The sequence below is a fragment of the Theropithecus gelada genome, chromosome 17, assembly GCF_003255815.1.
Source record: "Theropithecus gelada isolate Dixy chromosome 17, Tgel_1.0, whole genome shotgun sequence".
NCBI lineage: Eukaryota > Metazoa > Chordata > Mammalia > Primates > Cercopithecidae > Theropithecus > Theropithecus gelada.
Window position 1 is genome coordinate 11952003 of NC_037685.1, and position 26547 is coordinate 11978549.

General features: G+C 36.2%; 1 protein-coding gene across 1 annotated transcript in view; it reads left to right on the plus strand.

The window, feature by feature from the left end:
* PIBF1 (progesterone immunomodulatory binding factor 1) overlaps positions 1-26547 on the plus strand; it is a 238480-nt gene that overhangs the window by 36925 nt on the left and 175008 nt on the right. The window contains exons 6-9 of the mRNA XM_025363989.1: positions 6139-6272; positions 11320-11428; positions 12056-12237; positions 19624-19749. Coding sequence (XP_025219774.1) covers positions 6139-6272; positions 11320-11428; positions 12056-12237; positions 19624-19749 — 551 coding nt within the window. The remainder of the gene's footprint in view (positions 1-6138; positions 6273-11319; positions 11429-12055; positions 12238-19623; positions 19750-26547) is intronic.

Genomic DNA, 26547 nt, shown 5'->3' on the forward strand with positions numbered 1-26547 from the left:
CATTGATAAATTTGGGGGTTAATAAGTGATACTTTTAAGATAGTTTAGCAACTTGGTCTCTTTAACATTAAGACTTAAATTTGTTTGGTTCAAACATATTTGGGTCAATGCCTGTTGAGAAGCCAGTATTTCAAATTTGTTATGGTAGTTTGCTGAATAAAATGTTGGCTATAAAAGTTGCCTCCCAGTACATCAGTGTAGCATTTTGCAGTGGTGGAGTCTGCTAGACCCATGAGCTAGGGGGTGATGTCTTAATACTCGTAATAGAGTATGTAATACAATAATGACCACATAAAAATAAATGAGCCAGTGAATCAGTGTACACACTCTGCAGAAGCATCAGGTAAATCCAGAAAAGTTGACTTGCTAGAGCAATAAGTAGGAGAGACAGAATCTGAACCCATGTTTGTTATTCCAATCTAGGGTCCACCACATGTGATGAAAGTTACCTTTCTTCATTCTTGAGTTTTGTTGGGCGTGGTGGCTCATGCCTATAATCCCACTTTGGGAGGCTGTAATCGCAGCACTTTCAGGGCTGAGGCGGGCGGATTCCTTGAGTCCAGGAGTTCAAGACTACTCTGGACAACATGGCAAAACCCTTTCTCTAAGTAAGCCGAGATTGTGCCAGTGCCCTCCAGCCTGGGCAGCAGAGTGAGACCCTGTCTCAAAAAAAAAAAAAAAAATACGGAATTATTTTTTTCTTTAAAAAAAAAAAAGCCTCGGCCAGGCGCAGTGGCTCACGCTTGTAATCCTAACACTTTGGGAGGCCGAGGCGGGTGGATCACGAGGTCAGGAGACCGAGGAGACCATTCTGGCTAACACGGTGAAACCCTGTCTCTACTAAAATAGAGAAACATTAGCCGGGCTTGGTGTCAGGCACCTGTAGTAATCGGGAGGCTGAGGCAGGAGAATGGCATGAACCCGGGAGGTGGAGCTTGCACTGAACCGAGATCACGCCACCGCACTCCAGCCTGAGTGACAGAGCAAGACTCTGTCTCAAAAAAAAGGCCTTAAATATTTATTTGAATTCACATTTATTCAAATGGATATAGTTGAAATTTTAGCATGTAATAGAAATTGTTAAGATTTTCATTTTAACGCATAGTAGACTTTACCACTTCAGATTTTGTCTGTCGTTAGAAGTCAAAATTCTTTTTGAAAAATTTCTTGAAGATCTTAACTATGACAAGAGTTGTCTCTGGCAGCAAAACAAACTTCATTGTGACTTCAAGGGACAGCCTATAGCAGTCAAAGCTTAATTAGGTTTCTTGTTCTTTTGAGTATTTAATTGCTTGGATTAGATTATTGATAATGTGAAACTTGAGGGAATTCTGACAAGTGAATTCTTAGTTTTCCAGAATAGCTAACCAACTGTTTCTTACCATTCAGTGAACTGTTGTCCAATGTAAACTGCTTCAGATTTGAACCTTAAGGTAAATGTCACTATATCCTATTTCCAATTTCTGTAGTTGTCCTCCACACAGGCAGGAGTTCTTCATTTATTAAAGATTTATTTTGAGACATAGGTTACTGCTTTCTTCTCAGTTTACATCATGGGAGAGACAAAAGACTTCAATGAAGTTTAGAAATTCATTACATCCATAGTAATTGCCTTTTATTGAGAACAGACATTGAGACTTGACTGTTATTGGCCCATTTACTATGATGTAGAAATTTTCTGTTAGAAAGGGCTGATGACTGGAAATTTTATGTGTCCATTTCTTTATGTTTGAAAAGTTTACTTTTTTTGCTTCTTTTGTTTTAGTCTATTTAATGTCCTCTTTTGTTCCTCTTCTTCCGCAGACATTAATTGCAAACCTTCTATGTAATAGGCAGAGTATTAGTTACTAGGATTATAGAAAACTTCCTTAAAGTTTTTCTTACGATGTGGGAGACAAGTAATGGCTGCCCACAGCACATGTGATACATTTTTCTGACAGGTAAGAATCAGGTGTTGTGAAAAAAATAGGATAAACTCTAGGTTAGAGCTGGAGCTTAGTCTTCCCACAAACGTTGATGCTAAGCTCAAGCCACGGAAGGATGCAGAGGAGGATACAAAATAGTCTTTTCTACTCTCTATAGCTTTAACCATAGTTCTACATAGTCATGGGGTTTATTTTGAGGGAAGATGCTAGTTTTCCTGTTTCCAATGCTATGTCTTACTCTATTTTAATTGCTCACAATAAGTGCAGGAGATTTTTAAATTCAAAATACAAAAGTAATGATTTTATTTAAGGGGAAATTTTCCAGTTGAAAAATTGTAAATAAAGTGCTGGTCGAATATATGCATTTCTATACTGCGCTTATACTTGCTTCTGTTTATACTTGCACATGGTATTTATATTTAAAGAAGATTTATAAATATATACATATATGATATATATGCTATATATATAATATGAATAATACTACACTCTGTATATTCTCCTATGGAACTGCTCTCTGAATATCCTGAATATTTCAGGATCAGATTATCTTTATCGTTTTAGATCTTTGCAGTTGCACTCACAGAAAACACTGCTTCTTTGGGAACTCGTCATCTGGATACCCCACCTTACAGTATTTCTCATTTGCAGACCACTGGGACATTCCTCTTTGTTTAATGAAAGCCTTGCTCTAGATTTAGTCTTCCTTTCCACTTCAGCTGCTACCTAGGTTACTTATGTGATTAATTCATCTGTAGCCTTGGCCTTGAATTTTATTGATCTCATCTCTAGTGATTGCCTTTTCTCCACTTTAACACTCAGTCTTATAGCCCACATTTGGTTCCTTATCACCCAGAACTGAGTTACTTCTGAAGTTATCAATTCACTTTGATCCACTAAACATCCTATTTCCTATATTTTTATGTTTTCCCATTGTCTGCTTTCAACTTGTGTTTAACAGAATTTCCAATCCATATTATTTATTTCTTTATCAATCCTTTCCTAAATTTATTTTCTTCCCTCACCACGTTATCAGTCTTAAACTTTTTTTTTTTTTTTTTTCCAGTATCCTCTAATTCCTCTACCAGCTTTCTTTTTATCAAATCAGACTGAAAAACTCTGAACTCTTTATTTTTCTAGCTGAGCACTACTGGCAAAAATCACACAAGCAGTAACAAGCACTGTCAGTTTATTGATATCAGCCTCAAATGGACCCACACAATTGGTCATAATTCTATTATTTCTAGTTCTCTCATTTTTCGCAGAGGTTACTAAGGCAACCAGCCACTCTTCTTACATCTCCAGTTTTCCAGATTTCTTGTCACATTCAGCAGATGACTTGGCATTTCATTTCACAGAGAAAGTGGAAATCCTCAGATGAGAACTCCCACAGTGTCCTTCCACCAAATCTACTCACATCTGCACTCATTCTGGTTTGTTTGTTCTTACTGTTTATAATGGAAAGAGTCTTGCCCTCAAGGGGTGGGAAAATCGTATGCCTTTAGAAACCAGGTGGATAATATAAATTTGTGAAGCCTTAGGGTAAGAGTAGGCTGTGGCTTGTAGCAAATTGATAAGAGCTATCTAAAATATTCAAGTTGTTAATACTCTGTATCAGCTGGAAAAAAACCTGCCTTGATGAACATGGCCTCTAATCTAAGACTAATCTCCACATCTAAGCTGTGGATCCCATATCCTGAAGCCTTTTTCAGGAGTATGCTTCATTCCCCTGACTATGCCCCCTTTTCTCCAACAGTAATTCATCTTTTCTATTAGTTGTTTCTTATCAATATTTGAATATTTTCAAGCTTGTTTCATCTTTTAAAACCTTCACTGACCCTGTTTTCTTCTCTAGCTACTAGATTTTCTCCACTTTTACTGTTAAACTGTAGAAAGAGTTGCCTACTGATTTGGATTTGACAAGCTTAGGTTAGAGTCCTCACTCTACTGCTTAGGAGCTCTGAGACTTTCCAAGCCTCAGTTTTTTTCATCTGTGAAGCTGGGGATAATTTTTACATCCCATCATAAATTTAAGTATTATGTCAGACAATGTATATAAAATAGCCAAAAACAAGCACATATTGAGTATTTAGATATATTTGTTTTAGTCCCTGGCACTCCACCTTCTGCCCCTACCCCTGAATACTCTAAAGGCTTTTTGTTGGTTCTCAGTAGTATTTCTTAGTACCAATCAGTAGTGTTTCTCAATATTATTGACTGCTTCAAAGCACTGTCTTCCACTGTTTTTCCTGACACACACCCCTGGTTTACCCATTGTTTCTGCGAATACTCCTTTGGGTTTTTTGGGATATCTGTTTTTTGCCCATCCTTTAATGTTTATATTCCTTGTATTTATTTTCCTCCAAATTCTGTCATGGCGTTTGTACAGTTATTAAAGTTGAACTGTTAATTTGGCTGTGATCTCTTTGGAAGCCAAAGCAAAGAGGAAGCATTCTAACAATATTAATTTATAGTTAATCAGCATTTACTATGTTAGGCATTTTTATAAGTACTTTACATGTATTACTTGATATATGCCTCACGAGAACTCTGAGGTAGGAGACCAGAATAGAGAGGTAAACTAACATGCGCAGAGTCTTACTGCGGAATTCAGTTTTAGACAGTTGAATTCTGGAGCTTGCCTTCCTAGCCGTAACACTATACTCTCCTCCAAAACAGTGACCTGATTAATGGTGTTTAGAAGGGTAACGCGTTCTTCAGAAGAACTAGAGATTCTTGTAGGACTTAGGTCCGAAATGATGTATGTGATGATCCTTCAGGAGGTGATAGCGTATCCTCAGCTGTAATCCCATAATAAGTACCATGGTAACATTCCATTCTCATGGAAAACTTCAGTGTAGAACACGAACATAATACCATACCAAAGCAAAACACACTGAATATAGTTTTTCCATAATTTCTTCTTTTAAATAGCCCTTCGATAGAAATTTGGGGACTGAAATATCAAAGTTATATTTAGTAGTTTAAAAAGGACAGAATTGTCTTACTCATCTTTGTATCTGTAGTGCCTCATTCAGAACCAATCACACAGAAATGATCCAGTCAGTATGTGTGGAGTGAATAGGACCTGATTTAGCTGGTCAGCTACTTAAGCAGTAATGACTTAACACAGGATGCATTTAACATGCCAGCTTCTGAAGGTGGAGTTGATTTGTTGCAAGATTTGATGAGTTCAAAGAAGGAAAATAAGTAGGAATTTAGTCCCATCTCCTTCCCCTCCCAGCTTCCCATATTTAATCATTTCTTTATTGGCCTTTATTTCATTCTTATTATATACCTGGCAATGTTTAAAGTGGTGGAGGTCCAGCAGTGAGCAAAACAAAATCCCCACCCTTAAGATGTTTACACTTTGGTGAGATAAAGAGAAAACTAATATGATGGTAATGATACAGTGAGATCAGTGCTCTGAAGAGACAACATTTAGATTATATGCAGGTATTCAGGCAGTGGGAACAGGTTAGAAGAAGCATTAGTGGGTTCAGAGAACTTCAGATCTCCATTAGGGTTGGAAGGTGAAGTGTGAATATTAGGAATGGTGAGAAATGGGGCTTGTAGTAAGCAGCACCAGATTGTAAAGAACCTTGTGACCAACTTTAAGGTTTTTACTTCCATTGCTCTTCCCATATCAGCAATGCCTTTCTTACATGCTGCTGGCATGGGGAGAGTAGAGGGAAGAACAGTGTAAAGATGTGTTTCGAGGGTCACACGATTCCTTTTTTGATGAATACCAAAATTGGAACTGCGTGATTAATCTCTTCAGTAATGATTTTTCATTGTAGATACTGATATCCATATGACTTTTCATCTCTAAATTGTAAACTCAAGAACAGGAAGTGTATTTTATTCACTTCTGTATCTTTAGCATCTGATAGTAGTAACTCAGTAAATGTTTTTTAAAAGCCATTTAATATTTGTAGTCATTTATGTTTTAGCCTAGTAACTAAAACATAGTTGTTGTATTTTTTTAATTTGAAAAACAGGTTAAGTTTTAAACAACTGAGTTTACAGACCACTGTGAACTTGATTACTTGCCTTTGAGTAGGGAAAAATTACTAAATTTAAAAGTCGAGGAATTTTTGTTGTTATTTAATTACAAGGACAATCACAGCTTGACAGAAGACTTCAATACAGAATTTGGTCAACTATTTTAAGTGTTTAGTCTGAAATGTGTTATTATTCTTTTGATTTATAGACATATGAGGAAGATAGAAAAAACTACTCTGAAGTTCAAATTAGATGTCAACGTTTGGCCTTAGAATTAGCAGACACAAAACAGTTAATTCAGCAAGGTGACTACCGCCAAGAGAACTATGATAAAGTCAAGAGGTAAGTAGTTAAAATGGCTGTGGTAGTAGTTCTCCATTTTAACGTGCATCAAAGTCACCTGAGTTTTTACCAGCAATCGTTAATTTTACTTTTTACCTTATTCTTCTTTACACAAGTGCATGCAGTTTTAGCAGTTTGTTGGGTTTATATTGTATTTCTATATTGGTGGTTTTTGTTTTATTTAGGTGTCACTGCTGTCTTAAAATGTAAACAAACATAGAAACCCAGTAAAATCACACGTGTGTAAATATTTTTTCAGGGTTGTTTGATGATTGTTTTTATGTAATGGAATCAATTTAAATGCTTAACAGTTTTCCCTGAAGTTTTTTTCAGCTGTTCCTTCCTGACAGAAGACACATACTCTCTCAAAAAAAAAAAAAAAAAAAAAAAAAAGACATTTTCTGAGAATATATTTCCTAATATTTGCTACTAGGTAGCTATAACAAATACCTTCGTTTAACGAATATTCTTTTCTGTTGTTTGTTCGGTAATTTAATGAGCTACTACTTAGCTGTGTGTCCCTGGTACATCTCTTTTCATTCTGAGCCTAAGTTTCATCTTTTATGAGATGTTGCTAATACAGATAGCTGCACTATATAAACTAAGATCAAATAAATATTTATGAAAGCCTTTAAATATATATGTACTGTGTATGTAATATAAATGGAATGACCTTACTTTAATTGTTCACTCCACCTGAAATAATTCTTAAAATGTGGTAATCACTCAGTGAATATTTGTTAAATGAATGAATGAATTATTTAAATTGCATAATTTAAATTATAAATTACATAATAACATATGTGAATTTGCAAAGATTTGTGCATGGAAGATTGGCATTTCTACTCCCATTATGATTGACACATGGTATTTCTTATATATGTGGTATTATGCCAAAATATGATAATTATTGGAGCTTTAAATCCTTGAGAGCTCTGCTCAGTGGGCTCTGGAATAAAGCTGGAGTTCAAAAGAAGCATTTAAAAATAAAGTAGAGGCATGGTGGCACATGCCTTTAGTCCCAGCTGCTTGGGAGGTTGAGGTGGGAGGACTGCTTAATCCCAGAAGTTCATGGCTGCAGTGAGCTATCATCATGCCACTGCACTCCAGCATGGTGGCAGAGTGAAACCCCATCTCTTAAAAATATAAAATAAAAAAGAATAAAAATTAAATAGATTGTGATGCTAAGATGATACCAGTTGGTATTTTGATGTCCCCACTGCCGCTATCAATGACTGATACAATACAAAAAGGGAAAACTAAAATGCGCAGTCATCAGAATAATCCACCAGGGCCATGGATGCTCAAGGAAACAAGATGAGTCATGAGTTGTTAATTACTGAATTTGGGTGATGGGAGCATGGGTGTTCATTATATCACCTCTATTTTTACATATGTTTTCATTTACTATAATAAAAGCTTAGGAAGGAAAAATGTAGCCTTGATCAAAAAGCTTGATAAACATCTTTATGGTAGAAATTTAATAGTAAAACAAGAAAGGACTCAAACTATGACACTTTTTAGTTCACTCAGTAGAAGAAATGAGTTTAAAAACAGACAGGTCATGAAATATAAGATAAACTGGGGAAGAAAAAACAAGCCTTTTGTGCCCTGGGTAAATTCTCATAAATGTACAAAAGAAACAGGTGTGTGGATGTTAATTGTGTCATTATTAAAATAAATTGAAATGCTTTTCAGAAGCAGAATGGAAAATAAATTGAGATTTATCCTGCAATATAGTTTTATGTAGCAGTTAAAATCATTAAATCAGATGTGAATGTATCACTTTTTTTTACTAGCAGTTCCTTATTTTCTGGTGTAACATAATGTTCCTAGTTTTGGTTTTTGTTTGTTCATTTTGTAATTTCATTGCCTCAGCTTTTTCTCTAAGAAGTCTTGATCTCTTTTAGTGGGGAATGCTATTTAGAAATTAAGATTTGGATGCTGTGGTCATGGCTACATTGGTCATTATTTCTAGGCCCTTTGAGTAGGCAGAGACAGTGGAGGGAGAATGAGGAGGAGGCTTAACACACTATGGATGAGATCATACTGATACTTCTTTTTTTTTTTGAGACAGAGTCTCACTTTGTCACCCAGGCTGGAGTGCAGTGGCATGATCTTGGCTCACTGCAACCTCTGCCTCCCGGGTTCAAGTGATTCTCCTGCCTCAGCCTCCCAAGTAGCTGGGACTACAGGTGTGCACCACCATGCCCAGCTAATATATATATATTTTTTGTTTGTTTGTTTGTTTGTTTTTGTTAGTAGAGACACGATTTCACCATGTTGGCCATGGTTGGCCAGACTGGCCTTGAACTCCTGACCTCAGGTAATCTGCCCACCTTGGCCTCCTAAAGTGCTGATATTACAGGCGTGAGCCACTGCACCCAGCCCACGTTGATACTTCTAATTCCAATTCAACACTGCAACAGCCAGTTTGAAGAGGTGCCAACTGGCTAAATATGGCAAACTTGAATATCACAATAAATAGTGACAATGATGAATTATAGTCCATTGAATAGAATAAGAGTTTTTAAGTGCAGGCTAATAATAAATACAGAAAGGGGATCTTAAAATTTTTTTTAATATATCATCTTTACCACTTTTTAAGTGTACAGTTCAGTGGTAATAAATATATTTATATCCTTTTTGGGAAAGAGGATCTTTACGGTTGAATGCCAACCAATAAATGTATATGCATGTAAGAATGACCATTTTGTAGCCGCATAATAATATTGATTCAGAATCGTCATTGGAATATAAAACCATCAAGTAAAAGTATGTTAGGGAATAGGATATTTACACAAAGCATTTCTTCACAATTATTAATTTTAAAGGGCAAAAGGATACCTTTATAGTTAAACTCTGGCAGATGCTACCTTAACCTAGTGATGAAAGTTACTGTCACCAATAATGGGATAAACTGACATCGCATACCTCAGTGCATCTTCATATAATACACTGAGAATGCGTTTCTCTATCTGAGAATCATTTCTGTAGTATTCCTGCCCAAGTGCCTAACCTGAATCTAATAGTAAAGAAACTTCAGACAAGTGAAAATTAAGGAACATTCTATGATGCAGTTAGCCTGTGCTCTATAAAAAGTCATAAAACACCAGGAAAGCTAAGAACTCTTAAAGGTTAAAGGAGACTAAAACCACATGACATCTAGCTGCATGGTAATAGATTACAATATTATGATAATAGATCCTTGGCTCAGGGAAAAAAATATTTCACAAAGGGCATTTTGGGAGATAGTTGACAAAATTTGAAAATGGATTGTATATTAGATACTAATATTGTCTTAGGGCTAAGTCTCCTGAGTGTGATAATTATACTGTGATTATATAAGAGGCTATCTTTAACCTTAGTAAATTCACACTGATTTATTTAAGGATAAAGGGACCTAATGTCTCAGTTGAGGAAACAAGTGCACATGTATGAGTATGTGTGTGTCGGTATGTATACACATGTAGATACATGACCCTTGGCCAACACGGGTCCACTAATATTCAGGTTTTTATCAGCGTAACACCAACCGAAAATACAATTTTCACAGGATGTGAAACCTGAATATACAGAGGACTGACTGTTTGGTGGGATCTGCAACAACTGCAGGACTTCGGCGTGTACAGATTTGCGTATTCAGGTTGTGGGGGTGGGTCTGGAACCCATTCTCTACATATACCATTAGACAGCTGCACATATTCACATATATTAACAAGAGAGAGGAATTGAAGAAATATAACAAAGTAATATTTAGTTAATATTACAAAACAAATACAATAGTATTAATGATTGGTAAGTAAAAGTATTAAAAAGAACCAGGCTGAGTACAGCGTGTCATGTCTATAATCCTAGTGCTTTCAGAAGCGCAGGCAGGAGGGTCACTTGAGCCCAGGATTTTAAGACTAGCCATGGCAAGACAGCAAGACCGTCTTTCCAAAAACAAAAACAAAAAAATTAAATTAGTCAGGCACATGGTGGCATGAACCTGTAGTCCTGGCTATCTGGCAGGCTGAGGCAGGAGGATCACTTGAGTGCAGTAGTTCCAGTCCAGTCTGGGTGACAACAGTGAGACCCCCATCTCATTAAAAAAAAAAAAAGTATAAAAAATGTTTTTTTAAAAAATTGCATGTAAAAGCACAAAATGAAATTTTAATTTTTTAAATTAAAAATAATCTAAACATTCTAAAAATAAAAAAGCACGAAATACTTGTAGTAATATGTATCAGAATAGAAATACTGATAGTCATCTTTACTTACTGGGTTTGTATGTGATTGTTATTTTGTGCTTTGCTCAGCTTTTCTTCAATAAATATAATATTTTGTTAACTAGAGGTAAAAAAAGCTTTCTAAATGTTTTTGAAAAGCTGATGCAAAGGAAAACAATTCCTAACAGCCCTCTCTTTGGAAATACCAGGTGGGTCAGTGAAATAAAGTGCAAAGGCACTACTTCTGACTGCAGGGAAGTAGTTAAGAGTTAGTAAATCGATTTCTCTGCTCATTTTTAAAAATGTCTGTTGTAGGTTTTAGTCCAATTCTTGGTATAACTTTTTTGGGGAACTGGGGAACTTGTCTTAAAATGGAAATTAAAATTTAGGTAATCATAAACAGTTTGTGAATGAAATAGTCACAATAATGCCTGCCTACGTATCTACTATGCAATCGGAATGATAAGTTGTGTTTTTTTACCTTAACTGAACTGAAAGCCTAGAGCCATGTATACATTCTTTAAAAGTTTTGACCTCAAGATAAGATTGAAGATGACTAATGAAAAAATACCAAATGTATGTTAGTAAGTTTTATTATTATGTAGTTTATATATTTATTCCTTAAAGGTAATAAATTGATTTTTATGTATTTGAATAAGGTCTGAAACAGAGTCCCTTCTAAATCTGAAAAGTAGATACTTTATAGTTCATGGAATTACACTCAAGCCCCATTGCTAGTGTCTCTATTCAGCATCCTCATGCATAGTCAACCCTTTTAAAGTGTTCACTGTAAAAGGGGATGTAAAATTTACATGTCTGTTGGAATTTTTTAATAGTGAACGTGATGCACTTGAGCAGGAAGTAATTGAGCTTAGGAGAAAACATGAAATACTTGAAGCCTCTCACATAATTCAAACAAAAGAACGAAGTGAATTATCAAAAGAGGTAAGCTTATGAATAGAGTCACTTATATTGAATTGTATAGTATTAGTGAAAAAAATAGCCTGGAGTAGATTTGAGGCAGAGACATTTTTTTTGTTATGTAGTTCCTCCCAAAAAGAGACTTTTTTTTTATTTTTTAACTTTTACTTTTTTTTTTTTTTTTGAGACAGGAGTCTTACCCTGTTGGCCAGGCTGTAGTACAGTGGTGTGATCTTAAGAGGCTCACTGCAACCCCTGCCTCCCAGGTTCAAACGATTCTCCTGCCTCAGCCTCCTGAGTAGCTGGGATTGCAGGCATGTGCCACGATGCCCTGCTAATTTTTGCATTTTTAGTAGAGACAGGGTTTCATCATGTTGGGCAGGCTGGTCTCGAACTCCTGACCTCAAATGATCTACCTGCCTTGGCCTCCCAAAGTGCTGGGATTACAGGCATGAGCAACCATGCCCAGCCCCAAAAAGAGATTTTTAGTAGCTATTTTTATATTTTTAAAAAGTTGCATGCCAAGAATTAGCCCTTTTTAAAAGGAAAATTTTCATGGAATGAAAACATGAAGGAAAGAAATTAATACAGTCAACATTGAAAAGTAAGATGGTATCACTCTGGATACTTTTTGTTTCTACATGTATGTAGGTAGCCACGTTACAGCAGACTGTTACTCTACTACAAAAGGATAAAGAATATCTCAATCGCCAAAATATGGAGCTTAGTGTTCGCTGTGCTCACGAAGAGGATCGCCTTGAAAGACTTCAAACTCAACTTGAAGAAACCAAAAAGGCTAGAGAAGAGATGTATGAAAAATACATAGCATCCAGGCAAGATTTACATTATTTCCCACATAAATAGATATCAGTTAACACATTTTCTTTGAGGGAGCTCTTGGCTTTGGGGAAGATTAGTGATTTTTTTTTTAAGGTCTATAGGACAATATTAAGATAAGACCTAATTTTATTTTATTTTATTTTATTTTATTTTTTGATTTTGACATTTCTGCTTCCTGTTTGCATATATTTACGTGGTGTAATTTTCCCATGTGCCTTTATTTTAAAACTTTGTCATTTGGTTTTAGGCACGTTTCTTGAATATAGTAACAAGCTGATGTATCTGTTAGGATAATTTGGATTGCAAATAATGCAGAAGAATTTAAAAAATGAAGTGAGATATGTTTGCTTTTTTTCTTTTTTAATTATACTTTACGTTCTGGGGTGCATGTGCAAAATGTGCAGTTTTGTTACATAGGTATACACGTGTCATGGTGGTTTGCTGCACCCATCCACCCGTCACCTACGTTAGGTATTTCTCCTAATGTTATCCCTCCCCTAGCCCCCCACTCCCCGACAGGCCCCAGTGTGTGATGTTCCCCTCCCTGTGTCCATGTGTTCTCATTGATCGACTCCCACTTATGAGTGAGAACAAGACAGTGTTTGGTTTTCTGTTCTTGTGATAGTTTGCTGAGAATGATGTTTTCCAGCTTCGTCCATGTCCCTACAAAACACATGAACTCATCCTTTTTTATGGCTGTATAGTATTCCATGGTGTATATGTGCCATATTTTCTTTATCCAGTCTATTATTGAAGGACATTTGCGTCAGTTCCAAGTCTTTGCTATTGTGAACAGTGCTGCAATAAACGTACGTGTGCATGTGTCTTTATAGTAGAATGATTTATAATCCTTTGGACATATACCCAGTAATGGGATCGCTGGGTCAAATGATAGTTCTAGTTCTAGATCCTTGAGGAATTGCCACACTGTCTTCCACAATGGTTGAACTAATTTACGCTCCCACCAACACTGTAAAAGCATTCCTGTTTCTCCACATGCTCTCCAGCATCTCTGTTTCCCGACTTTTTAATGATTGCCATTCTAACTGGCGTGAGATGGTATCTCATTGTGGTTTTCATTTGCATTTCATTAATGATCAGTGATGATGAGCATTTGTTCATATGTCTGTTGGCTACGTAAATGTTTTCTTTTGAGAAGTGTCTATATCCTTTGCCCACTTTTTGATGAGATTGTTTTTTTCTTGTAAATTTATTTAAGTTCTTTGTAGATTCAGGATATTAGCCCTTTGTCAGATGGATAGATTGCAAGAATTTTCTCCCGTTCTGGAGTTTGCCTGTTCACTCTGATGATAGTTTCTTTCGCTGTGCAGAAGCTCTTTAGTTTAATTAGATCCCATTTATCAATTTTGGCTTTTGGGGCCGTTGCTTTTGGTGTTTTAGACATGAAGTCTTCGCCCATGCCTACATCCTGAATGGTATTGCCCAGGTTTTCTTGTAGGATTTTTATAATCCTAAGTCTTATGTTTAAGTCTTTGATTCATCTTGAGTTGATTTTTGTTTAAGGTGTGAGGAAGGGGTCAGTTTCAGTTTTCTGCATATGGCTAGCCAGTTTTCCCAACAACATTTATTAAATAGGGAAACTTTTCCCCATTGCTTGTTTGTGTCAAATTTGTCAAAGATCAGATGGTTATGGATGTGTGGTGTTATTTTTGAGGCCTTTGTTCTGTTCCATTGGTCTATAGATCTGTTTTGGTACCAGTACCATGCTGTTTTTGTTACTGTAGCCTTGTAGTGTAGTTTGAAGTCAGGTAACGTGATGCCTCCAGCTCTGTTCTTCTTGCCCAGAATTGTCTTGGCTATGTGGGCTCTTTTTTGGTTCCATATGAACTTTAAAGTAGTTTTTCCCAATTCTGCAGAGAAAGTCATTGGTAGCTTGATGGGGATAGCATTGAATGTATAAATTTGGGCGTTATGGCCATTTTCACAATATTGATTCTTCCCATCCATGAGCATGGAATGTTTTTCCATTTGTTTATGTCCCCTCGTATTTCTTTGGGCAGTGGTTTGTAGTTCTCCTTGAAAAGGTCCTTCACATCCCTTGTAAGTTGTATTCCTAGGTATTTTATTCTCTTAGTAGCAATTGTGAATGGGAATTTACTCATGATTTGGCTCGCGGTCTGTTATTGGTGCATAGGAATGCTTGTGATTTTTGCACATTAATTTTGTATCCTGAGACTTTGCTGAAGTTGCTTATTAGCATAAATAGATTTTAGACTGAGACGATGGGGTTTTCCAAATATACAATTGTGTCATCTGCAAACAGAGACAATTTGACTTTCTCTCTTCCTAGTTGAATACCCTTTATTTCTTTCTCTTTCCTGATTGCCCTGGCCAGAACTTCCAATACTGTGTTGAATAGGAGGGGTGAGAGAGGGCATCCTTGTCTCGTGCCAGTTTTCAAAGGGAATGCTTCCAGTTTTTGCCCATTCGATATGATACTGGCTGTAGGTTTGTCATAAATAGCTCTTATTATTTTGAGATACATTCCATCGATACCCAGTTTATTGAGAGTTTTTAGCATGAAGGGGTGGTAAATTTTGTCAAAGGCCTTTTCTGCGTCTATTGAGATAATCGTGGTTTTTGTGATTGGTTCTGTTTATGTGATGGATTACGTTTATTGATTTGTGTATGTTGAACCAGCCTTGCATCCCAGGTATGAAGCCAACTTGATCGTGGTGGATAAGATTTTTGATATGCTGCTGGATTTGGTTTGCCATTATTTTATTGAGGATTTTTGCATCGATGTTCATCAGGGATATTAGCCTGAAATTTTCTTTTTTTGTTGTGTCTCTGCCAGGTTTTGGTATCAGGATGATGCTGGCCTCATAAAATGAGTTGGGGAGGATTCCCTCTTTTTCTGTTGTTTGGAATAGTTTCAGAAGGAATGGTACCAGCTCCTCCTTGTACCTCTGGTAGAATTCGTCTGGGAATCCGTGTCATCCTGGTTTTTGTTTTTTTTTTTTTTTTTCGGTTGGTAGGCTATTACTGCCTCAATTTCGGAACTTGTTATTAGTTTATTCAGGGATTCAACTTCTTCCTGGTTTAGACTTGGGAGGGTGTATGTGTCCAGGAATTTATCCATTTCTTTTAGATTTTCTAGTTTATTTGCATAGTGGTGTTTATAGTATTCTCTGATGGTAGTTTTTATTTCTGTGGTATCAGTGGTGATCTCCCCTTTTTCATTTTTTATTGTGTCCGTTTGGTTCTTCTCTCCTTTCTTCTTTATTAGTCTAGCTAGCGGTCTATTTTGTTGGTCTTTACAAAAAAAACAGCTCCTGGATTCATTGATTTTTTGAAGGGTTTTTTGTGTCTCTATCTCCTTCAGTTCTGCTCTGATCTTAGTTATTTCTTGTCTTCTGCTAGATTTTGAATTTGTTTGCTCTTGCTTCTCTAGTCCTTTTAATTTTGATGTTAGGGTGTCAATTTTAGATCTTTCCTGCCTTCTCTTGTGGGCATTTAGTGCTATAAATTTCCCTCTACACACTGCTTTACATGTGGCCCAGAGATTCTGGTACATTGTGTCTTCGTTCTCATTGGTTTTAAAGAACATCTTTATTTTTGCCTTCATTTTGTTGTTTACCCAGTAGTCATTCAGGAGCAGATTGTTCAGTTTCCATGTAGTTGTACGCTTTTGAGTGAGTTTCTTAATCCTGAGTTCTAGTTTGATTCCACTGTGGTCTGAGAGACAGTTTGTTATGATTTCCATTCTTTTGCATTGCTGGGGAGTGTTTTACTTCCAATTATGTGGTCAATTTTAGAGTTAAGTATGATGTGGTGCTGAGAAGAATGTATATTCTGTTGATTTGGGGTGGAGAGTTCTGTAGATGTCTATTAGGTCTGCTTGGTCCAGATCTGAGTTCAAGTCCTGAATATCCTTGTTAATTTTCTGTCTCATTGATCAGTCTAATATTGATGGTGGGGTGTTAAAGTCTCCCACCATTGTTGTGTGGGAATCTAGGTCTGTTTGTAGGTCTCTAAGAACTTCCTTTATGAATCTGGGTGCTCCTGTATTGGGTGCATATATATTTAGGATAGTTAGCTCTTCTAGCTGCGTTGATCTCTTTACTATTATGTAATGCCCTTCTTTGTCTCTTTTGATCTTTGTTGGTTTAGAGCCTGTTTTATCAGAGATTAGAATGGCAATTCCTGCTTTTTTTTTTTTTTTTTTTTCCCCTGCTTTCCATTTGCTTGGTAAATATTCCTCCATCCCTTTATTTTGAGCCTTTATGTGTCTTTGCACGTGAGATGTGTCTCCTGAATACAGCATACTCATAGGTCTTGACTCTTTATCCAATTTGCCAGTCTGTGTCTTTTAATTGGGGCATTTAGCCTGTTTACGTTTAAGGTTAATATTGTTATGTGTGAATTTGATCCTGTCATGATGCTAGCTGGTTGTATTGCCCGTTAGTTGATGCAGTTTCTTCATAGTGTTGATGGTCTTTACAATTTGGTTATGTTTTTGCAGTGGTTGGTACCAGTTGTTCCTTTCCATGTTTAGTGCTTCCTCCAGGAGCTCTTATAAGGCAGGCCTGGTGGTGACAGCATCTCTCAGGATTTGCTTGTCTGTAAAGGATTTTATTTCTCCTTCCCTTACAAAGCTTAGTTTGGCTGGATATGAAATTCTGGGCTGAAAATTCTTTTCTTTAAAAATGCTGAATATTGGCCCCCACTCTCTTCTGGCTTGTAGGGTTTCTGCAGAGAGATCCACTGTTAGTCTGATGGGCTTCCTTCCCTTTGTGGGTAACCCGACCTTTCTCTCTGGCTGCTCTTAACATTTTTTCCTTCATTTCAACCTTGGTGAATCTGACAATTATGTGTGTTGGGGCTGCTCTTCTCAAGGAGTATCTTTGTGTATCTTGGGGTTGCTCTTCTCAAGGAATATCTTTGTGATGTTCTCTGTATTTCCTAGATTTGAGTGTTGGCCTGTCTTGCTAGGTTGGGGAAGTTCCCTTGGATAATATCCTGAAGTGTTTTCCAACTTGGTTCCATTCTCCCCATCACTTTCGGGTACACCAATCAAACGTAGATTTGGGCTTTTCAAGTAGTCTCGTATTTCTTGGAGGCTTTGTTCATTCCTTTTTATTATTTTGTCTCTAATTTTGTCTTCTCTTCTTATTTCATTAAGTTGATCTTCAGTCACTGATATCCTTTCTTCCACTTGATCGATTTGGCTATTGAAACTTGTGTGTGCTTCATGAAGTTCTCATGCTGTGTTTTTCAGCTCCATCAGGTTATTTATGTTCTTCTCTACACTGGTTATTCTAGTTAGCAATTTGTCTATCCTTTTTTTCAAGGTCCTTAGCTTCCTTGCATTGGGTTAGAACATGCTCCTTTAGCTCGGAGGAGTTTCTTATTACCCACCTTCTGAAGCCTACTTCTGTCAATTCATGAAACTCATTCACTGTCCAGTTTTGTTCCCCTGTTAGCGATGAGTTGTTATCCTTTGGAGGAAAAGAGGCATTCTGGTTTTTTGAACTTTCGGCCTTTTTGCACTGGTGTCTCCCCATCTTTGTGGATTTATCTACCATTAGTCTTTGATGTTGGTAACCTTCAGATGGGTCTTTGAGTGTCTTTGAGTAGACGTGCTATTCCTTTCTGTTAATTTTCCTTCTGACAGGCCCCTTTGCTGCTGACCTGCTGGAGTTTGCTGAAGGTCCACTGCCAACCCTGTTTGCCTGGGTATCACCAGCAGAGGCTGCAGAACAGCAAAGATTGTTGCCTGATCTTTCCTCTGGAAGCTTCTTCCCAGAGGGGCACCTGCCAGATGCCAACCAGAGCTCTCCTGTATGAGGTGTCTGCTGGCCCCTACTGGGAGGTGTCTCCCAGTTGGGATACATGGGGATCAGGGACCCACTTGAGGAGGCAGTCTGACCCTTAGCGAGCTTGAACGCTGTGCCGGGACATCCACTGCTCTCTTCAGAAACTGTTGGGCAGGGACATTTAAGTCTGCTGAAGCTGCACCCACAGGCACCCCTTTCCCCAGGTGCTCTGTCCCAGGGAGATGGGGGTTTTATCTGTCTATTTTATTTTCTTATATGATATTCCTTTCTAGTTGGTTTTTTAAAAGACACTGTGGCTTTTTTCAGCAATACCAAAAGCCTATTTCTTTTAGATAGATAAATATATGCTATGACTTTTTTTATTTGTGACATAATTTTTTAAATTCCTATGACTAATATCTCTATGGAAGTATGTTTTAAAGGAAAGTATGAAAGTATCTCTATAGAAGTATATTTTGGAAGAAAATCTCAGTATGCTAATGATTTCCTATGTGAAATGTAAAAGAATTATGAGGAGGTAGTATCACATTCTGTTTTAACTTATATGCCCTTCAATGAGACTCCCTATGTTTTGGTCCTGCCTTCTTTCTTCTACTAGATGTGTAGAAGTTACTAAAGTACCTTAATACTAATAACTTTTATAACCCTTGAATTATTCTTATCAACATACCAAAAACAAATATGCTGGGTGCAGCGGCTCACACCTGTAATCCCAGCACTTTGTGAGGCCAAGGCCAGAGGATTGCTCGAGGCCAGAAGTTTGAGACCAGCCTGGGCAACATAGAAAATCCTGTCTCTATAAAAAAAGTTTTTAAATTAGCAAGGCACAATGTCAAGCACCTGTAGTCCTGCTTACTCGGGAGGCTGGGGCAGGAAGATGGCTTGAGCCCAGGAGATCAGGGTTACATGATTAATGCGCCACTGTACTTCATCCTGAGTTACAGAGCAAGGCATTATCTCTTTAAGAAAAAAAGAAAAAATACTAAAACACAACAAATTTTACCTTAAAGGTAAAGGTAAATTTTACTTTTAAAGAGTTCACAGATTCATAATTTTTTCCTAGCCTGTAGTAGTTTTTCATACCCTGTATAATACTTTGACTTGGCTAAAAGATCCTGGTGTGGCTGTGGTTGTCATGCTTGGAAGCAAAGGATTCATAGACTCAGAGTCATTTCATTTTTATATTTTTGTAATATTATTCATCTCTCAACATCATCCTACCAGATTCTTATTTTTAAATGAAGGACATTCTCAATTTTAAAATAAGCTTCAACCATATGCATTAAAACTACTAGAAAAGTGTTTTGGAAGATGAATAGTTATCCCACATGAATTACTAAGTTTTCATATAGTAATTAAGTCTTTTGGAAAATAATGTTTAACAGGTTGAAATCTTAGATCATACTAGTTAGGAACAGTATTTTTAGGAATTATAAAATTTTATACATAATAGTTAAGTTTTTCAGGTAACATAGTTTATAGAGCATACTCGATGAAAGGTATTAAAATCTTATATAGAGTACAAAAGCCTATTTGTTTCAAAAGAAAATTTATGGTTGTTCCTTTTGTCTCCTTCAGAGACCATTATAAAACAGAATATGAAAATAAACTACATGATGAACTAGAACAAATCAGATTGAAAACCAACCAAGAAATTGATCAACTTCGAAATGCCTCTAGGGAAATGTATGAACGAGAAAACAGGTAAAAAACAAAATGCTTGTGTGGTATCTTATTTATCTTGGGAGGTTACAGAAGCTTTATTGAAATTAAATGCTATTTCTATTATATAATGTCTTTTTGAATACATTAAAGAAAACTTGTCATAAATAGAAATCTAAATATAATGAGAACGTGAAAGTTGTAAAGTCTTAGAACAAGATTTACTAGACTAACGTTTTTGCTCTGTTATTCCTGTTATGTCTTTTTTTTTTTTTTTTTAAGATGGAGTCTCACTGCACTGGAGTGCAGTGGTGTGATCTCGGCTCACTGCAAGCTCCGCCTCCTGGGTTCACACCATTCTCCTGCCTCAGTCTCCTGAGTAGCTGGGACTACAGGCGCCTGCCAGTACACCCGGCTATTTTTTGTATTTTTAGTAGAGATGGGGTTTCACTGTGTTAGTCAGGATGGTCTCGATCTCCTGGCCTCATGATCCACCTGCCTCGGCCTCCCAAAGTGCTGGGATTACAGGCATGAGCCACCGTGCTCGGCCTCCTGTTATGTCTTTTTTTTACACTAGTGACTTCTCTTTTTGCATTTGCTTCAGTTCAGATTGAAGACAGATGAAAAGTAAAGAGTACTGAGATACCAGTTCTTCCTGTATTATACCAACAATTTCTCCTGGAAACTTTTTAAAACTAGAATAGTTATTTGAAATATACACATGCCTCATTTAGCTGCTGGCTGTGAAAGATGTCATATTAGGTAATCCTGAAGTAATATCACTTTCATTCATGCAGTTACTTTTAGATCAGTAAATATTAGGCTCACCTGGTTAGTGATTGGCAGAATTCGGGAAAAATAAATACTATTTATTTCAGTGGCAGATATTTTTATGCATTGTTATAGAGTGGTTTTTGAAAGTTTATATTTTAATAAGAAAATTATTTTGAAATTGACTTGTGATACTAGTTTATCAGCACTGATTTGCTTATATGATATTTTGATTGTTGTCGGCAAGGCTTTAAATCAGACTTAATCTGTAATAGCATTGTAACATGTCATTTCTACTAGGAATATAGTAGCAGAAAATTTGGTACGTCCACCCCTCAATTCCAGAGAAAAAAGCTGCTGTATTATAGTATTTATAAGTTGGCTACTACTATAAAAACTATATATGTAGAATCATCCTTTGGTAATAAATTAGCAAAGATATTTTTTAAATTACTGTTAAATTGTTATTTAATGTAGCAGGTTGGTAGAGATGTTTATGCTATTGCCTCTGAGGGGTATGATTTTGTTCTTGGGTTTCTTTGTTCTTGGGTAAAAATGTTTGTGATGATAAGAGAGTAGATATACAGTTTATGACAGAACTTTTTTAGGATTTTTGCTAAATATGACTTAGTAGAAAGTCATAAAAATGACTTTCCTGAAAATCAGATTATTATTTTCCTCATAAATTTGGCTTGCATAGATCTTTTCTACCTGTTTGATCTTTTTTGAAAGTCTGCATTAGAAGTATATGCCAAAGGAAATTAACATGAACTTCACTGAATGCAAAATAAATCATTCATTTGTGCATTCAACAAATACTTTGTGATTATACTCTTCTGTTTTTTCTTGTTCTTCTCTTATTTGAGCTTTAAAATAATTATGTCATTTATAATCTAGGATTATATTTTCAATGAAAATAGCAAAGAATTTCAAAATATGAAAATTCTAAGTGATCATTCAGTACTATCTTAGCAGTAGACAAACTAAAAATATGCTTTAGGCACCAGCAAATACGTACGCATACCAGGAGAAAGTATACATGTTCTTAAAAAATGTTTTGACATATTAATTTTTAAAATAACATTTTTTATCTTGGAAAAAATAACACTTCTGCATTTGTTTACACTTAGTTTATATTTTAATATTTGAATGTCGAATTACTAGTAGGAGCACCATAGTCTTTTCTGTGAATAAGGCTTTTGAAGTCCTAAGGTAGCCTTCATATGTTGAATCCTGAGAAAATAATTGTTCCAAGTAGCTCAAAGAAATATTGGACCACTCTTTAAATAGCATTATTTTTTACTTTAGTTACTATGTTATGATTGTTCTGTTTTTTGACCATATATGTTTGTATGTATGTGTATAAAATAAAAGATGTTCGGAGAAAATTTCCTAATGTTCATTAAATAAATAATTATAAAGAAGGAGAATAATGCAGCACTACAGAAATGTCCTTGAGACTCTTTCTGCTTAACTCCTTTCTTCCATAACTGCTATTCTGTTATGCTAATAACTTCCTTGCTTCTCCTTATACTTTTATTATCTGTGTTTCCAGTAAATAAACATCTCCACACAATATAGTTTAGTTTTTCATATTATATTAGTATCTTATATAAATGGAATTATGCTGTATACATATATATTTTTTGTGGCTTCTTCACGTAACCTTATGATTTTAAGATTCATTTGCTTTTGCACTTAGTTGTCCCTTCATGTTCATAACAAAAGTATGACAGTTTTATGAATGTACATGCTTAGGGCAGCAGAGTTATTAAGAGATTGGAGAGAGAATTCCAAAGACATTCTTTATCTTTGGCAAAATTTTACTTCATCCCAGCCCTACATTAGAAAGGAGGATCCTGTACCTTGTGATTTACTTGCTCTTAGAGTTCAAAATGCAGACTAAAAGAAGAGGTATTTACCTATTATATGCTAAGCTTTATGTTGGAAAGTTTTACATTTGCACCCTGATGTAATTTCCAGAGCGACAAATTAATGTATTTTGCAAATATTTATTGAAACCTACCATATGCCAGCTAAATGCTAGACATCATAGATAGTGGTGACCTTTGTCTTCACAAAGCTGGTAGTCTAATGGAGGGTAAAGACAAATAGAGAAACAATTATCCTAAGTTATGATGATGGTGGACAAAATGATAGGATAAAAGATGAGACCATCTGTGTATCTAACCTAGTATTGGAAGGAATTGGGGAAGACTTCACAAATGAAGAACTGCCCCTTTTGACTGAAACTACTATTAAAAGTAAAACTTCAGACACATTAAATTTAAAGTTTAATTGAGCAATGAATGATTTGCAAATCAGGCAGCCTCCAGAATCACAGCAGATTCAGAGAGACTCCAGGGGTGCCTCGTGGTCACAACAAATTTGTAGACAAAAAAAGTAAAGTGACATACAGAAATCAGAAGTGAGATACAGAAACAGCTGGATTGGTTATAGGTTGATGTTTAACTTATTTGAACACTCAGCAGTGTATGAATGGTTGAAGTATGGCTGCTGGGGTTGGCCAAGATTCAGCTGTTGTTCCAGGAACATACCCCCAAGTTAGGTTTTCTATCTTGTCTGCCTATTAAGTTAGATTGCAGTTCATCAATAAAGACTCAAATATAGAAGTACAGAATCTTTCTTAAGGCCATATTTAGTTTGCTTTAACACTATGAATTAAGGAAGGAAAGGGAATTGGGAGAATCAATATATAGCATATATAAAAGCCGGAAAGTAGGATAAAATTAAGCTTTTTGAACAAATTAATTCGGTATGGCTGAAGGATAGCCTGAGAGGCAGGGAGTTAAAAGAGATGAAAGAGAAGCAGCAAATGGGCCCAAAGAATGCATTTGGACCATTATGTAAGACCTATGGAGAACAATTAAAAGATTTTAAGAAGAGGCATGAAATGATCTGATTTTATATCCAGAGATCACTGTAATGTAGAGAATAGATTGGAATGGCATAAGCCTGTTAGAGAGGCTCTACTTTTAGAGGTTATTTCCATTATCCAGATGAAAGGTGATAATGGAACTGGATTAGTAGCAGTAAAGATGAGAGAAATGGGCCAAGTTGAATTATCTAGGAGATAGAGCCAACAGGACTCAGTGACTAGATAGGATTGGTGGGATGAGAACTCATTAAGGATGTCAGCGAGGTTTCTGAATTAAACAGCTGCATAGGTAGTGATACAGTTTTTAAAACACTAGAAAATACAAAGCTTTAATAGGAAAACATGATCAATTTAGTTGTTTCACTTGAAGTGTCTGTGGGATATACAAATAAAAGAGTTGACTGTAGAAGAATCTAAACCTCAAGAGAAAGATCTGGCGATTAGAGAGGCCTGTGATATAGATAGTATTATTTCTATTTTACAAATAAGTACTGTTGGTTCTGTGGTTCAATTCTGTTGTGGATTTAATAGGCTTTTGTTGACTGATACAATAACTTTAAAATGTATGGGAACTTTCTATTGTTATTCCTAAGCAATCCACATAGCCATATAAACTTTGGTATGTAATCTTCTTGAAAATTTCCTAATTTTTTTAGGTTTTTGCTGTTCTTTAAAAAAAAATCTTTAAAGTTTATCCCATTGTAACATAAATGTGGTTGGTAGGGGTAGGTTGGTAAGGCTGTGTGGGGAAACAACCAACAGAGCCGTTTCTGGAAGTAGGAAAACTGAAAGCAGATGTCCTTGTCTCCAGTGTTCTTCTGGCCCCCTATCCACATCAGAATGGACACTACCTAACCAGGCGATTCCTGGGATTGGGACTGCCCTGTGGATGCCCCAGCCAGCCACAGGACTCAGAACTGATCGGATGTACACTGAGGCTAGAGTGGACAGTTGCCACCAGGTGGTGCCAAATTGCAGCCTGAGCCCAGATGAATTTGAATTGCCCAAGACACCTAACTAGCTAGTTGTACAGGCTTGCCTTTATCGTTTTAATCTCACAGTAATCCAACCCTTTGTTTTATGTTACTGAATCTTTGGGGATCATAGTTTCTTCATTACGGGAGATTTAACTGTAGTTAGAGCTTGTATCATACTAATCTTCCACACAGTAAAAAATAAATTGTAATTTATTTCTTTTGAAATCGTTGAACTTAAAATGGCTAAAGAACGAATTTTAATATTTCCTGTTATAAAACATGAAATTCATAAGTTTACACATTTAGGGTTGTGTGTGTGTGTTTAGGTAAATTAATCTTTTGCTTTGGCCTGAGATGTATGATTATGTTAATTACTGGTATTTTATCAAAGTGTGCTGTTACAATGAGTTGAAATGGATGAAGTACTTACACTTGCATATTTATATTTGGTCTCCTTATCTCTCCCCCAATAAACTTTTTTTTTTTTTTTTTTTTTTTTTTGACGGAGTCTTGCTTTGTCACCCAGGCTGGAGTACAGTGATGTGATCTCAGCTCACTGCAAACTTCGCCTCCTGGGTTCAAGAGATTCTCCTGTCTCAGCCTCCTGAGTAGCTGGGATCACAAGTGCACACCACCACGCCCGGCTAATTTTCATATTTTTAGTATGGATGGGGTTTCATCCATCCAACATCCAGCCTGTGTTGGCCAGGCTGGTCTCAAATGCCTAATCTCAGGTAGTCTGCCTGCCTCGGCCTCCCAAAGTGCTGTGATTACAGGCGTGAGCCACCATGCCCAGCCCCAATAAACATTTTCTAAAGAAACTGAAATGATGATTAGTGAAATGTATTTTAATTTTCTTTCTATACATCAGAGGATGTTAAAAGAATACTTTTTCTTTTCTATTTTTTAATATGGAAAAGGCACATGGAACTTACTCTATCCAATCTTGGTATCTGACCTGTAGTCATTCCAGTAGTTCTTGAAGTTAAAGTATTGAGAGAAAAGAAAGAGAGTAGAAGATATAAAGACTAAGAAAAGGGCAATTATAAACCAAGAGGGAACTTGGATATTTAGATATATCAAACATACTGTAGCTGAAATTATAATATGTATGAATGCTTTGGTCCAGTTTGTGAATTAGGCTCTTTGTCTTTTCTGTATATTCTAGTTACCTAAAATTCCACTTTGGAGCTGTGGGAAATGAATGAAAGGTACTACTACAGTGCTGAGATGTATTATATTAATAACTTATTGCTTAGTAGGTATTATGTGACAGAAATGTTATGGACCCTCTTATGCATTTGGAAATAAGACATTATTCCATGAGTGGGAGTGTATTACGAAAGAGATTTGGATCAAAAGACTGAACTTGATCCTGATTCTACCACTTATTAGCTCAATGGATAAGTCACTTAATATTCCTGAAGTTTAATTTCTTCTTTTATAAAATGAGCTAATAGGCCAGGCGTGGTGGCTAACACCTGTAACACCAACACTTTGGGAGGCTCAGGCAGATGGATTGCTTGAGTCCAGGAGTTTGAGACCAGGCTGGGCAAAATGGCAGAACCCCATCTCTAGTGAAAATACAAAAAAATTAGCCAGGCATGGTGGCACAGGCCTGTAGTCCTACTAAGGAGGTTGAGGTGGGAGGATCACCTGAGCCTGGGAGGTCAAGGTTGCACTGAGCCAAGATCATGCCATTTGCACTCCAGCCTGGGCAACTGAAGTGAGACCCTGTCTCAAAAAATAATAATAACTACTAATAATACTTCTAAATGAGATAATATATGCAAAAAGTACATTATAAATTATAGACATAAATGAGTTATTTTGGTACCTTGTGCCTATGTAGAATACTTGAAGAAAATGTTTTTATCTATTATGTTGACAATTTAAGGAAAATCACCATTATATAAAAGTCAACTGATAATATTATGGGATTATTTATCATTAGAAGATACTAATACAAAATATATATTCTTAAGTGTTTATCTCCATAGCATTTAACAAGTTTTCTTAAATGACATGATATAGACGTAGAGGGTCTACATGCCATTCTTTTCTGTCTAAATTTCTGCATAAGATGGCTAGCTTATGTTTCCTAATTAGGTTATGAGATAATAAGGTAAAGGGAGATAAATTCAGCTGATAAAGTTTTTCCATAAAGTAAAACTACTTTTATTTAAGGTGGTC